This window comes from Vespula vulgaris, chromosome 5 (assembly GCF_905475345.1).
Source record: "Vespula vulgaris chromosome 5, iyVesVulg1.1, whole genome shotgun sequence".
Classification (NCBI taxonomy): Eukaryota; Metazoa; Arthropoda; class Insecta; order Hymenoptera; family Vespidae; genus Vespula; species Vespula vulgaris.
The window spans coordinates 9,432,501-9,447,665 of NC_066590.1; the positions used below are offsets into that span (position 1 = coordinate 9,432,501).

Sequence of the window (15,165 nt, forward strand, 5' to 3'; positions counted from 1 at the left end):
AAAAATAATTAGGACCAAGTTAAGTCTCGTTCATTATTCCATACGTACGTCATATATATGTAGTACACAAGGACAACAATTATTAAGTTAAAAGGAATAAAACATGAGCTTTCGATAATTCAAATTTTTCTCAACTTAATCGTTAAAGATAGGACGATATTAAAGAGGATGAAAAGAAAAAGAAAGAGGAGAGTAGGAGAAGAGTCTAGTTTGTAAACGACAGAAACAAAAAGATTTATGATATAAGAAAAAAGGAGAAAGAAACAATTAATGAGTAATGAGAATAAAGAAGGAAGAGGAGCGAACAATAATTAACAATACCACGTTACTTTCGTCCAAATTCTATTAATTAGATTAAAGTAGATCTTTGAATACAGTTAAGTTTCTCTTATAACGATTCTCTAGAAGTAATAAATAATAAATGTGTACGTAAATTATGAAAGAAATTAAAACAAAAAGAAATGGAAAAAGAGAAAAAAGGAAGAAATTAATGGAGACGAACTATTCCGTCTTGAAGAGTCTTATAAAAAACACAAAAAGAAGATGAAACAAGAGAAGGAGGAAATAAGTTTGTTAATATTTTAAATATATTTTTGCCTTTGAAAAGAGAGGTAGTTCATATATACATACATGTATATTTTGCCTGCTTTGCCTGCTGATAGATAAAAATTACACTTGAAAAAATTGCGGTAGTTTTGTGCATTTTGTGTGTGTGTGTGTGTAAGTACTTATGTATGTATATACACACAATATGCATATACGTACACGTTGTTTATATGATATTGCTAAAAAAAAAAGAAAAAAAGAAGAAAGAGATCAACAAACACGACATCTACATTTTGCCTGCTTTGCTTGCTAATAGATGAAAATTACACTTGAAAAAATTGCGATAGTTTTGTGCATTTTGTGTGTGTGTGTGTGTGTGTGTGTGTGTGTGTGTGTGTGTGTGTGTGTGTAAGTACTTATGTATGTATATACACAATATGCGTATACGTACACGTTGTTTAGATGATATTGCTAAAAAAAAAGGAAAAAAGAAGAAAGAGATAAACAAACACGACACGTGTGCTAACATTGCTTTATCTTTAAAGTATCATCATTATACTTTTTTATACTTACATACATATGTATGTATATATAATGTCCGTCATTTACACGTCAATGTTCCTCTATTTTATATAGTTTTTAACACTCCTTCGATGAACTCTTCCATCGAACGCGAGAATAATATGGCGAAGTATTGAAAGGGGGGAGGGAGAGGAAGCAAGAAAAAAGTAATATAGAAAACACAAAACAAAGAGAAGGATCTTACAGAAAAAAGAAAGAAGAAAAGTTCATCGAATGGATATAAACAAATCTTACAAAAATTTTATCGATTTCTCAAAATTTCGCATGTTTTACTATTTTTTATCTCATTCTCTCTCTATCTATTTCTCTTTCCCTCTTTCTCTCTCTCTCTCTCTTTTTATCTTTTTATTAATTTTTTTTTTCTCGCTTTATAAAAGCACATTTTTATAATAATCCTCGTAATCTCGTTCGTACATTAATCAATCAATTGCGCCCTTCCTATACGAATTTAATAATTCATACATACATACATACATACATTCATACACACACACACACACACACCATTACTCTCTAGACACAAAGTTGATACCTACGACATATATATATTTATTCACATACATATATCGAATATTAAAAGAATTTTCTTATTTTTCTCTCTTCCACCTTACCTTTCTCCATCTCTCTCTCTTTCTCTCCCTCTCTCTTCCATCTCACCTTTTGCCCTCTCTCTCACTCTCTCTCTCTCATTTATGTCCGCGTGAAGATAACTATTCCCTTCTTCATTGTCATTGTTTATGAAATAATAAAAATACTCTTTATTATCATGAAAACCGAATCGGGTGTATTCATTATTCTTCTTAATGACAGAATCGTTTGATTGATTCACTTAACGATTTATTTTTAAAAGAGCTATATATGCCGAATGACATGGGTTCCTTCAATAATTTTGACGAGTTTTTTTTTCGTCATCCTATATTCACTTTCTCTCTCTCCCTCTCTTACACACATACACACTTTTCTTTTTCATATTTTGTGTACATTTATTTATTTATTTATTTATTTTTTTATTAATACTTAAAATAGTAAAGAAGCTATTACTAAAAATAAAAAAAAAACAATTTCATCTGCTTGAATTTATTCTGTTCACCATTATGAATATATCTGTTCACATGGATGAAGCTCGACAGATATAAAGAAAAATTTTTTATTGTTCTATTAGAAAAAACGAACGATTTTCTTAAAACAAAAACCCATTTCGTCCTTCTCGAGAGGGTATCACATGATACATTCAATGTTGATATTATGTTTCGAGTTCGTCGATCAATAATTTTTAAACGTAGTATTAATATTGTTCGCAATGCAGAGAAAAATTCGAATCAAGTCTTGCGATCATATATGTCATGCTTCTCTTTCTCCTTTTATTTTTTTTTCTTTTCTCTTTAATTTTTTTATTTTCTTATTTTTTCCTCTCCTATTCTCTTTATATCTAAATTATATATTGATTTAAAAATAAGCTAGAAATTTAATTGCTCCCTATCAAGTTTACACGACATGAGTATTATTCGTTATCCTTTATTTCAATCAAATGTACACACACATACTATACGTATAAATAATTATTTGGTTGCTTTCCTGTCTTTTTTTATTATCTCTCTCTCTCTCTCTCTCTCTCTCTCTCTCTCTCTCTCTCTCTCTCTCTCTCTCTCTCTGTCACTTTGTTTTTCTCTTATTCTTTTTCATTCTTTTTTCTCTCTTTCTCCCTCTCTCTTTCTCTCCTATTCTCTCTCTTTCTCTCTCTTACTCTCATTTCGACTTTGCGCATATTTTTGTATCATAACATATTCGAGAACGTTACGACGATTGTCGATAAATTCGATCTTCGACTATCGATCGCACATCGGCCAATTAACGTGAAAGAATACGTTCAATTCAACCGATATAGCAAATATAAGAAATATTGCGTACATTACAAGACAAACGGCGCCAACTTTTTTGTTCAGCTTAAATTTGTAAAAAGCTGTGACCGAGTAGAAGCATATAACGCAAATGATTATTGATAAGACACTATAAGAGAGAGCACCGGATACGATTTCGACGTCTTTGCCCGACATTAAAGTTTTTATCAGCCATGGTAGACCCAAACACAGAAGAATATCAAGAGTATTAGCACCCAACGTGTTGCTCATTGCCATGTCACCATTACCTTGAAAGTATAAAAAAGAAAAAGAAAGACAAAAAAGATTAAAACGGAGAAGATAGTGACCGAACGATTGAGAATTTGATTGTTAACATTTATTATGATTTATTGAGCAAGATAATAATGCGAGTGAGATAAAAATAAAAAAAATATAGAGATAACAAAGAGTAAAAAAAAAGAGAAAAAAAAAAGAAAATTTAATCGTCCTTGTTACTTACCTTGTCTGGAAAGGATAACGATCGAAACAAGCTCGGGCATGTTACCACCAGCCGATAGAAACGTTATACCCATAACGGAATCAGGGATTCCCATGGTGTCCCCGACGACTGTCATCATCCAAGATACCATATAAGATGATACTACGATCCACATGGTACAAATGAAAAAAGTTAAAAGGTACCACGAACGAAATCTTTTATATCTGGTGTCTGGTATGGTGACAAATAGGGAGATCCTTAAAGGCCAGGTAAAGTAAAACCATAACTTCATTAGTGAATTACCTTTCGGTAAAACGAACGGCGTATCTGAAAAAAGAAATATTGAAAGGAAATAGATAAGATGACAAAAAAATTTGAAAGAATTACAATTAAACATCATTGTCCTAAACCTACCTGGTTCAACATAATCGACCAATTCCTCGTTATTCTCCAGTGGTTCCTCGAAATTCTTATTAGTCGATTTAATTTCGGCCATCTTCGTGATGCTCTTTTTCCTGTATTCGGCAATTAGTTCACCGTGAACATATGGCTTGTACATACCGTGCACCATAGGATCGGTCGTCGGCTTTGAAGTCACTAACAATAAGAAAATTAATTATGCCACATGGAATTTTCTTATTTATTTTCCGTCATGTTTCCGATAATAGATAGACGAGAAGAAATTCAACAACAACAACAACAACAACAACAACAACAACAATAACAACAACAACAACAACAACAACAACAACAACAACAACAACAACAACAACGACAACACCAACAACAACAACAACAACAACAATAATAATAATAATAATAATAAAGAATAAAGAGAGAGAGATAGAGATAGAGATAGAGAGAGATAAAATCAATGCAAGTATGAAACTTACCACTTTCTTCCGAAAATTCGGTACCGTTCCAACAAAGATGTTTGATCTTCTTATACCAACGTGTGATCCCTTCGCCACTGAACAGAAGGACCAAATAACCAACGAACAATACCATGAAGATTGTTGCTTCGTACCAGGTGATCAGGCCGTCCCACATAACCAATACCAACGAACCAACGGATATCACGTAGATTATGCAATCGCGCGACAGTATTTGCCATTCTAGCTGTATACCCTGTTGAAGATTTGCAAAAAAAAAAACTTTAATTGTGGGATTCTGATAACACACATATATATACATATACATATATATATATATATATATATATATATATATATATATTTATATGTATATATACGTGATTTGTAAAAAGAAATCAATCAGGATCACAAGTAACCTAACGAAAAATCATGTTCTCTCGGGGTGCGATTCGATCCGATAGACGTGATTTTCGTGACGATAAAAAGCCTTGTTGTCGATAATAATGGGAAAAAAACAAAAACAAAGAACAAAAAAGGGAAATAAAAAAAAAATAAAAAAGAAGAAACAAAAGGCATATTGCATTTTCTGCCACGATGATAAAAAATTATATGCACTTTGCATGTTCCTTACGAATGTCACGAGTGTCAGCGAATGATCGTTCTGAGACGGAGAAAAAAAGAAAAAACAAGTAATAACATAGAAAGAAAGAAAAAAGGAAGGGAGTAAAAGAAAAAGGAAACATAAATAATAACAATAAAAACAACAAAAAGAAAAGAAAAAAAAGAAAAGAAGAAAAAAATCGTTTCCCGGTTTTTAAATAATATTCCCTATCGCCGCGCTCCTCCTCGTCCTATCTTGTTAGAGATATAACGCTCGAATCGTTAGATGTTAGAGTCACGAATTCGTTTCGTCGGATTTATTATCGTCTCGGAGCAATAATAATAATGTAACACGCACGATGTCGACCATCGTCGTCCTTGTGGTCGTCGTGGATGATTATCTTAGCACGGCTCTCTTCTAACGTGTAGTAATAAAAGATATGATAAAATAAGATTTACCTACGATAATTGAATATCGATTATCCACTAGCGCCGTTTAAACTTTATCAACTACATTCTTTCGAATCCGTTCGTATGCAATAAAGAAAGATTTTGACTAAGATAGAAAGAACTTGAATATTTCTAACCCCATCCTCTCTCTCTCTCTCTCTCTCTCTCTCTCTCTCTCTCTCTCTCTCTCTCTCTCTCTCTCTCTCTCTCTCTCTCTCTCTATTCAAATTTCATTTTCTTTTTCTCTCTCTTTTTATTTTTTATATTAGCGTATAATCGTATAAATTGTACAACGTACGTACATATATCGTCATCATCATTCTGAAAATTACACAGTCAACAAAGAAGAAGGAGGTATGTATATATGTATGTATCTATGAATGTATGTATGTATGTATTTACGTATCTTGCTTAATTACAACTAGTTGATAGTTCTAATCATGAAGATACGCAGCTATATTAGATTTCTCTTCCTTTTTTCTTTTTCTTCTTTAATGAATTGATTATTGAAATTTTAAATAATACCTGCGCTTGACGTCAACGACGTAATATTCTCAAGCAAAGTTATTTTTTATCCGAGGTATTGTTGAATCGATTAAATTTCGAGTTCGATTAAATGGTGATACGACGACAAAGAAGCAGGTACTTATTTTGTTAATAATACTATATTTGATCTCACGAAGAGATATCGGACTCACTTGTCGAAAAAATATTGATCGTTGAAAGACAATACGACACGTGTATTTTTCGATATCTTGAATAATCAAAAGTTAATCGATTTATTTTTTGCTTTAACTTTTAATCGCGAATTAAAAAGAAAGAAAAAGAAATAAAAGAATTAATTACGAATACGGATTAATATCATACAATTTTGTCGGTGAAAACTTATGTGATAAAATTTGGTCGAAAATTGGACAGAAATATATATATATATATATATATATATATATATATATATATAATAGATAATATTTTATTAGATCATATTAAATAATATATTATTAGATTATATAACTTTTGTATACGTACATTTCTATGAACGCATATGCTCGAATATATAGCTTTTATACATATCGTATACATCGATAACCTTAAGTATATATTATGTACTTTAGTTACTAGCATTATTTCTTATCTTAGCACACTACGAAGACAATGTTAATTAGATGATAAATAGAGGTCAACTATTTAAAAAACACATTCTAAATTGCATTTTCTTTAAATATTTTAAAACTATAATGAACGTCCTTTACTGTCACATTATATAAAATTAAGGCACGTGCATGACCTTCAAAGATTTCAATGCGAAGAGGAAGAGATAAAAAAGAAAAAATAAAACTTCACATACAAAAGAAACAATGAGTATACAATAACGATTATTTTATAATAAACAATGATTCGTAAGATTTTCATCGATCTATGATTATCCTAAATTATTCATCAAAAATCCCCATTTGTCTTTATAACTCTTTAAACGGGAAATCCTATCATAGCTTTTATTTGCTGTCGATGAACGAACATGAAAAATCGATCATCTAATCACATACATATTGATCGAAGGATAATAATCGCAGTATTGCAATGAGTAAACAGAATCGGGGGAAATGAATAAGTAAGCGATTTGTCTAACCGGTTTGGAAGTTCAGTCGACTCATAAGATATAATTATTTCGCTAAAATACTATTAATGTTATCTTCTTATTACATAGGCTTGTTAATTCGAGTTAAATCGAATTGATCATGACAAAAACAAAAACAAAAATAGAAAATATTCACACGAATACGCACACACTCGCACGCACACACGCGCGAGCGCACTCACACATACGCACATACACAAAGAGAAAAAAGGCAGAAGATAGAAAAATATAAAAAAATCTGGATCACTACTCACTTTTATTGCTGAAAGTGCTCCACAGGCTGTAGTAGCAAAAGTATTGAATACTGCACTACCAACTACGGTACCAACTCCAAGGTCAGATTCAGTTAAGAAGGTACCAACGACACTGACGAATAATTCGGGAAAACAGCTGGCAGTAGCAAGAAATGTGGCACCAGCAACATCAGCTGAGATATTCAATCCCGAACAGATGCAATCGAGTGCTGGTAAGAGATAATCGTTACAGACGAAAGCAGTCAATAAAAAGCAATAAAAGCCGAAGAATGCGTGTAGCAGAGCCGCCCCCTTTTCACGTTGTTCCGGCGTAAAGATGTCTTTTGGGAAGTCATTGATCGAACGAGGCATACAATTTTTCTGATTTTCCTCGATCTCCTTGATCACCAGTTCTAAAACGACCAGTAACGTATTTGATAAGTTATGATCTGATATATATATATATATATATATATATATATATATATATATATATATGCTTATATACGTCTTGTTATATACAACCATCTCTTTGGATTAATTTTTATCGACGTAAAGAATACGTAAGTATATATAAAAATGTTTGACAGCAACAAAAAAATGGAATTCGTGGTTTTACATGTTGAGTTTAGAATTAATGTTTTTTTATCATCGTAATAAATTTTCGTCGAAATAATTCATGTTGTTGGTTAATATTTTTTTAGCCACTATATGCTAATACGATGTTATAATATATAAATATCATTATTTCTAAGAAAAAACTCTTCGAGCTATAAAAGTTATTATTATCTTTCTACTACTATTGCTTGAATTAACGTGAAAGAAAAGTTTTTTCCTATATTTGAACTTATTTATTTATTTATTTAACTTTTTTTAGTGTAATTATTGTACTATTTGTAATTAGAAATTAATGATATCATGTATTTGTTAAAATATGATGTAGATCTTTTAATTGAAAAGAACTTGTTAATAAAATATGAAGACGATGGAGATAACGATCAAAACGCTAAACTATTCGCCTGAATAATGCATCGATACGTTATAATCTTACATACACACGCACGAATAAGATACGGAAAAGTTCTTCGTTTGGATGTTCTAAGTTTGTCTAATTTTTTATCTTTTGCAATAATATTTTTTCCACGTATTTGTCGCGTGAAATAATAATTGAAAATCACAAAGATCTAGATGTGTGTACTTGGCAAGATGTCTTTTTTTTACCTTCTTTTGTTTGCAATATTATTAACTCTTTGCTTTATTCTTCTCTTTCGTAGTGCGTCGAATGTAAAATTATCCTTACAATTAGGGAAAGAAAAGAGACGACGCATTTTTTTGAAAATTCTTCTTCGACTTCCTCAAAGGTATGCATTCAAATAAGATCTTATTAGCGAAGCAAATAGGTTGAAAGAAGAAAAAAAGGAAATAAAGTATAACCAACGGAGTAAAATTATCTTCTGATAGGATTTTCCCGCGCGATATACGTCGATGTTTAAAGAAACTATGAATTCCAATCAGAATAATAATAAAATGATTGCTCTCTCTCTCTCTCTCTCTTTCTCTTAATCGAATTTTTTCATCTACCTAACAGGTGATCGTTCTTCGAATGATCGATGACTCCCGATCAATGTACGTTTACATATATATATATATACGCGCGCGCGCGTACATATATACATACATATATTTGTACTTTAATAATATTATACCGAAACTACAAATTCCAATACCAATGATAATAATGATTGCTTTTGATCAAATTTTTTTACTTATTGATGATCCTCCTTCGAATGATGATGAATGACTTCCAATCGATATATATATACGTATATATCTACATATATTCTTAACTTTAAATAATATTCTTTAAATCCGTTGAAAAATTAAAAGGAATATCTAATAATTATTTATTTATTTATTTATTTATTATTATTATATACAATGTATATATATATATATATTTCTTTTTCTTTTGTAACATTTTCAAACAGATCGATGAAAACAAAGTTCAAGATCAAAGATCGTCAAACGATTACACTCACCAGCATTATCGTTACGATGCGCTTGCACTAACTGCAAGCACGTGGATAAATAACCGACGAATATGACGGTAGAAAGTACGAAGAATTTCAAGCCGTTGTTCATAACTCTCGTAATTACGTATATAAGTTATAAATCCTTAAGAGACGCGTTGTCGATTCAACACATACTTGGTTGTCTACTTTTTTAATCTTACACTACGAATGATGACACCGACATAAGACAACTAAAGTGACTACCTACGCTAAACTGCTTCTTCTGCAGCGGCTTCGGCATTTATGATAGACTTAGCTGATTACGAGTCCCTCTTACCCCCTCCTTCTTACCGCTTTCTTGTACGTGCACAACTTTATCTTCGGTGTGTCATTCGACCGTTGCAAAATAGGATACGCGTATTATACGAAAGTATTCGCGTAGATAACTTTGATCATCGATTCTCTCGTATGTATTAGTAGTTAGTTGAAGAGATCGGAATAGATTATTTTATTTAATCAACTCTATCCCCTATCTTAACTTTACTGTACTCCTTCCACTTCCTCCCCGCCTTACGCCCCTCCACGAACCCCTCTTACTTATCTTAATTCTTGATCTTGATATTCATTGGCAATTTCGTGATCATTTTAAACCTTGAACTACTAATGCGAAGATCTTCGTATTTAAAATATATTTCTCTAGTTCTATAATTATGTTTTATGATCTTTATGTATAATATATGCGAGGACACAGAAAAAAAAAGAAAGAAAAAAGAGAAAAACAATTGTGACACATAGAATTTAATCGGTCGATTGAAACTTGGAAATTCCCTCAAAGGAATGTTAAAATTCAGTATCGATAACGTTTACAGGTAATTAACTAAATCGGATAGAAATGATAGATCGTTTTATATTGTCCAAGATTGGCAACATAATATCTACATTTACGTATATATCATTTATATATGTTAGTATTGTACAATTATATCTTATTGTATTTCAGCAATTAATTTCAACGATACGTGGTATATGTATCATCAACTCTGATATTCTCTTAAATTACTATGAAGATCATAGTTTACAATATAGGACATTATTATTTCTTTATAAAAGGAATAAGATTTAATCAGACCAATGCAGTGCAAAGAATATTACTATATATGCAGTAGCTAGGATATTTCATTGCATCATTCTGAATTACATTACATAATTTTTGTGTTTTAGTCTGCTTTTAAACTGTCAGGAAGATATTCAAGGAAGAGAAAAAATATAAGAGAGCAAAAAGATTAATAAATCTAATATAAGGTACACTATTTTTTACATAAAATTATACTCTATATATATGTATAAGCACCGACATATAAAATAAATATAATAGTATAGAACTACCAATATTTAAAAGTACGTATCAATGAAAATAAACATATCTTTAATAACAAATTATGATCTCTATAATCCTTTCCTTTAAACAAATAAAAGAAAGTCTAAATAAAAAGAATTTCATAATCTTGTGATAATCTTATGATTTGTTTATATAAAAAATGTATATGTTTGGAAGAATTTCCTAATATCTAGCATTTGTGCCTGTCCCATTGACGTTTAAAATATTTCACGTTTTTTAGACAATATTTTTAGTTATTATAATTAGTCTCTCAGACATATATTATAAATACATTTTTTGCGTAATTGTTTCAATACTTTGTATCTACATAAAAAAGTAATTCATTCCATTGGCATAGTAGAAAATGTACTTTGATAAAAGGCATTCTATACGTATCTCAATATTAAAGAAATCTAATAAAGATCGAATAAAATGAGATACTTGAGGAACAATGATTACTTTCTGTTCATAAAGTATAATTATTTAACTGTTTCCTTTCTGTTTGGTTTATCTTTGCCATACATAGAATCCAAAAATAAACCCACAAATACTATTAATGTACTTATCCATTGTCTAGGTAAAAGACTATTACCAAAAATTAATATAGATCCTAAGACAGTGAAAAATTTTCTAGTAGTAGTTATTATGGAACATGGTAATGGACCAAACTCAGCAACTGTTAAAAATATGAAATATTGTCCAAATGCTCCGGCCAAAGAAAATGTTGAGATATGCCAAATAGTAGATGGATAACGTTGTAAGAATTTAATAAATTCAAACAATTCTCCAGAGATAAGGATCACTATTCCACTAAATACAACAGACCATTGATTCATATTGAGCATCATATGTCCAGATTTAGATTTATGTTCTGCTCTCATACGTTCTTGTACAGCACTTGTTAATCCATCCATCGTTAATGATAACAAAAGTAGTAACTCCCCAAACCATGTTTGTCCTTCTATTTGTTTACTTGTACTTCCATCCTTATACATAAATAAAGCAACTCCAATCACGATCAAAAATATAAAAACATACTTTCTGATTGGATATACCTGTAAAAAAAAGAATTTGTTGTTTAGATTACTCGAAATAATTCGATTCGAATTAGTTGAATTAAAACAAATTGATAAACTATTTCACCTTGTTGCCCAATAATACACCAAGCACCATAACAGGTATCGGTTTTCCAGATTTTCCTATCACTTGAGTTGGGTAGCTTACAAATTGTAAAGCCATATTACTACAGACCATAGCAAGCAGATACGTTAAAGAAGAAATAGCATAATATAATGTAGGTGTTGTATCTTCACCCTGTTTCATAACTGTTAATAAAATCATCTTAGCAAACATGTAATTAACCAAACATTGAGTGAAAACGAGAGCAAACATATAAGTAAATTTCTCTTTATTCTTCTCATCACCATATTGACCTCTCGTTATCTTCTCTTGTAGCATGCCAAAATAAAAGTAACATATGAAAATACCGGCAGCACAAATAAGTAGTTTGGAATGTTGATTGTTCGACATCTCGCACGATAAATCATCTATCGTCATAGAATATAATTCACTATTTATTATTTTATAAGCTTAAACATTAAAATACTATTATAGTCATATCCATATCTTATTTCTCTCACAAAATTTTAACTTTCAAGTATGACACGTAAATATACGTGGCATTAAATGATAGGTTATAACCAGTTCAAATCGCCACCGACTGTTACCGACTATGTACAAGTATGTTGGTGAAAAAGACTATGAACGTGTACAGCGCCACTCTACACACAAATTTTAAGATAGATTCGACAGCTATAACGATTTGAAGTTAGTTTGGTAATAGCGGTAACCTCAAATCCAAACATTCTTCAGGCATCACAATTCTACACGTGAATCTGCAAATATACTTAAATCAAATGAATTCTAGATGAAATATACAATTTTATTTTTCATTCTAATTATTCATTATTTTATTTTGAAAACATTTCTGAAATATTTCAGAAATTAGACATTAAATTAGAATACGACATTATATCATTTTATGTGACAGCTACGATAAAGACTTTCTTGACACAGATGTTTGATTAAATTACATATCTCTAAAATCAAATAGACAAGCACATTTATTTTTTGTTTTTTAAAGAGAAAGTAACCACAATATCTCACGATTTTTACGTTTTATAATATCAAATATGTCTAATCTACTGTATATCGTGTTATGGATCATATCATTTTTATTGTTTATAATTAGTTTTTCTAATGAAGAAAGCGATCATTGTGGAAGTAAAGCAAATAGACAATCACACTTTACTCAACATGAACAAGAACAATGTTCGGTGAATGATATTAAAATGTTGGAAATAAGAGATAATAAAAAAAGACAAAGTATTGAAAAAATGGTAAAGATAAATGGTGGTACATTTTCAATAGGAACAAACAATCCAATTTTTGTAGCGGATGGTGAAGGACCGAAAAGAGAAGTTGTACTGGATGATTTCTACATAGACAAATTTGAAGTTAGTAATCAAGATTTCTCTGAATTTGTGAGTTTAACTGGATATAAAACAGAAGCAGAAAAATTTGGAGATTCTTTCGTTTTTGAAGGTCTTTTGGAAGATCTTGTTAAGAAAGAAATAAAAGAAGCAGTGGCTCAAGCACCATGGTGGCTACCTGTAAAAGGTGCTACATGGCAACATCCTGAGGGACCTAAGTCAAACATAATGAGTAAGTTTATCAAATCATAAATAAGATAATACAATAGAGTTTATTATGCTTGCTTTTTTTGTATTTGGAATTTTAAATATTATTGTATGATGGTGCAACGTGTACTATTTATTAATATATAACATAAATACAATATATAACATATAATATATATAACATATATATATATATATATATATATATATATATATATATATATATAAAACATACTAATATTCAGTCAGGATGGATCATCCAGTCATTCATGTTTCTTGGAATGACGCATTCTCATATTGTAGTTGGTTGGATAAAAGATTACCAACAGAGGCAGAATGGGAAGTTGCATGTAGAGGAGGATTATCAGACAGATTATTTCCTTGGGGAAATAAATTAACTCCTAACGAACAGTTTAGGTATTGGACTATTCTTAAATTAAAAATAATATATGAATGGTTATGTACACTTAAATTTTATTTTTTTTTTTTAGAGCAAATATTTGGCAAGGAAAATTTCCATATAATAATACAAAAGAAGATGGATACCTTGGTACTGCTCCAATTACCAAATTTTTACAGAATTCATATGGATTACATAACGTAGTCGGTAATGTTTGGGAATGGACATCAGACTGGTGGTTTACAAAGCATACAAGTGATCAAATAAAAGATCCTGTGAGTAATAATAATTTAGAATGAATTTTACTTGTATTTTGATTATTATTCATATGAACTTTTTTAATGTTAATTGTTAAATATTTTAGAAAGGGCCACTGAGTGGAACAGACAAAGTAAAGAAAGGTGGTTCCTACCTGTGTCACAAAAGCTATTGTTATCGATATAGATGTGCTGCACGTAGTCAAAATACTCCTGATACATCTGCAGGAAATCTTGGTTTTCGATGTGCTATGTCAGCATAACATGTACAATAACATTTTGCCAAGAATGTTATATTTTATTAAATAATTATATTTTAATTAAAAACATCATAATGTTCAACATTGCACTGAGAATAAAGTTTACGAATACAAATTCTTCGGAACAAAGTTTTTTTCACTAATTATTGATTTATGTAATCTAAAACAATATTCTATTTTTTATTAAACATGTCAAAGCAATGAAACTAAAATAGAAAAAAAACTGAGAAAAGAAAACTAAAACAAATTAAACTAAAAAAAAGTAAATTCAAAAAAATTAAATGGAAAAGGAAAACAAACTCAAAATAACAAATAAAAGTAAAACATAATGTATCAAAGCAAAAATATAATGTATAAAAACAAAAGTAAAATGTATAAAAAACAAAATAAAATTGCCTGTTCTAGCAAAACATACCTAACAAAAATTATACAGCTGAAATTTATTAATAAATTACAGTTAGGCATAAAAATTATTCATTCATACCTGAAAATGTCTTAATAAATTTGTATTTTAGAATCAATCATATTTATGTTTACGTTTAAATTAATTTATGTTTACAGTTACACAAACAAAGTAACACACATAATCTATTATAATCTATAGTATTATATTATAGATTAAATCTATATTTGGAATTCAAAAACGGAAGAAAGAAACATGTTAACAATAAGATATGAATATATGAACAAAAAATTGTCATTATTATTAATTAGTTTTTAAAACAATCGATATTCTTTAGTTAATTGTTTCCTCAAATTTAGTATTTATTCATTATATTTGTATTTTAATTATGTTTCATTAAACCTATATCTCATATAACTTTTGTATATCTTATAGATGTCCATGAACAATAATTGAATCTCAATAATGATATCTTATATTTTTTTTATAATATC

General features: G+C 29.8%; 4 protein-coding genes across 8 annotated transcripts in view; 2 read left to right on the plus strand and 2 right to left on the minus strand.

Annotated features, from left to right (window-relative positions):
- Positions 1-6,797, plus strand: part of LOC127064029 (voltage-gated potassium channel subunit beta-2) — a 22,860-nt gene extending 16,063 nt beyond the window's left edge. For both annotated transcript variants that reach the window (XM_050994519.1, XM_050994520.1), the window contains one exon: positions 1-6,797. This exon is cut by the window's left edge and continues 3,372 nt beyond it. The gene's annotated coding sequence lies outside the window, so the exon portion shown is untranslated.
- On the minus strand, positions 914-9,444 carry LOC127064026 (sodium/potassium/calcium exchanger 4-like). Of its 2 annotated transcripts, XM_050994502.1 has the most exons (6): positions 9,302-9,444; positions 7,284-7,675; positions 4,359-4,593; positions 3,880-4,062; positions 3,487-3,792; positions 914-3,274 (listed from the first exon to the last, which is right to left on the minus strand). In XM_050994502.1, exons 1-6 carry the CDS (start codon positions 9,402-9,404, stop codon positions 2,955-2,957), a joined length of 1,539 nt encoding a protein of 512 aa, XP_050850459.1. In that variant the 5' UTR covers positions 9,405-9,444; the 3' UTR covers positions 914-2,954. The 2 variants fall into 2 exon arrangements, with proteins under 2 accessions (XP_050850459.1, XP_050850458.1); XM_050994501.1 differs by having other exon boundaries at positions 3,487-4,062.
- A 719-nt stretch (positions 9,445-10,163) lies between these two features.
- LOC127064031 (solute carrier family 35 member B1) lies at positions 10,164-12,368 on the minus strand. 2 transcript variants are annotated; one of them, XM_050994524.1, is made up of 3 exons: positions 12,140-12,368; positions 11,796-11,977; positions 10,164-11,707 (listed from the first exon to the last, which is right to left on the minus strand). In XM_050994524.1, exons 1-3 carry the CDS (start codon positions 12,207-12,209, stop codon positions 11,132-11,134), a joined length of 828 nt encoding a protein of 275 aa, XP_050850481.1. In that variant the 5' UTR covers positions 12,210-12,368; the 3' UTR covers positions 10,164-11,131. The 2 variants fall into 2 exon arrangements, with proteins under 2 accessions (XP_050850481.1, XP_050850480.1); XM_050994523.1 differs by having other exon boundaries at positions 11,796-12,367.
- Positions 12,369-12,451: 83 nt separating this feature from the next.
- Positions 12,452-14,693, plus strand: LOC127064030 (formylglycine-generating enzyme). Of its 2 annotated transcripts, XM_050994522.1 has the most exons (5): positions 12,452-12,541; positions 12,904-13,376; positions 13,597-13,768; positions 13,843-14,026; positions 14,116-14,693. In XM_050994522.1, exons 2-5 carry the CDS (start codon positions 13,004-13,006, stop codon positions 14,269-14,271), a joined length of 885 nt encoding a protein of 294 aa, XP_050850479.1. In that variant the 5' UTR covers positions 12,452-12,541; positions 12,904-13,003; the 3' UTR covers positions 14,272-14,693. The 2 variants fall into 2 exon arrangements, with proteins under 2 accessions (XP_050850479.1, XP_050850478.1); XM_050994521.1 differs by having other exon boundaries at positions 12,486-13,376.
- The last annotated feature ends 472 nt before the right edge of the window (positions 14,694-15,165 follow it).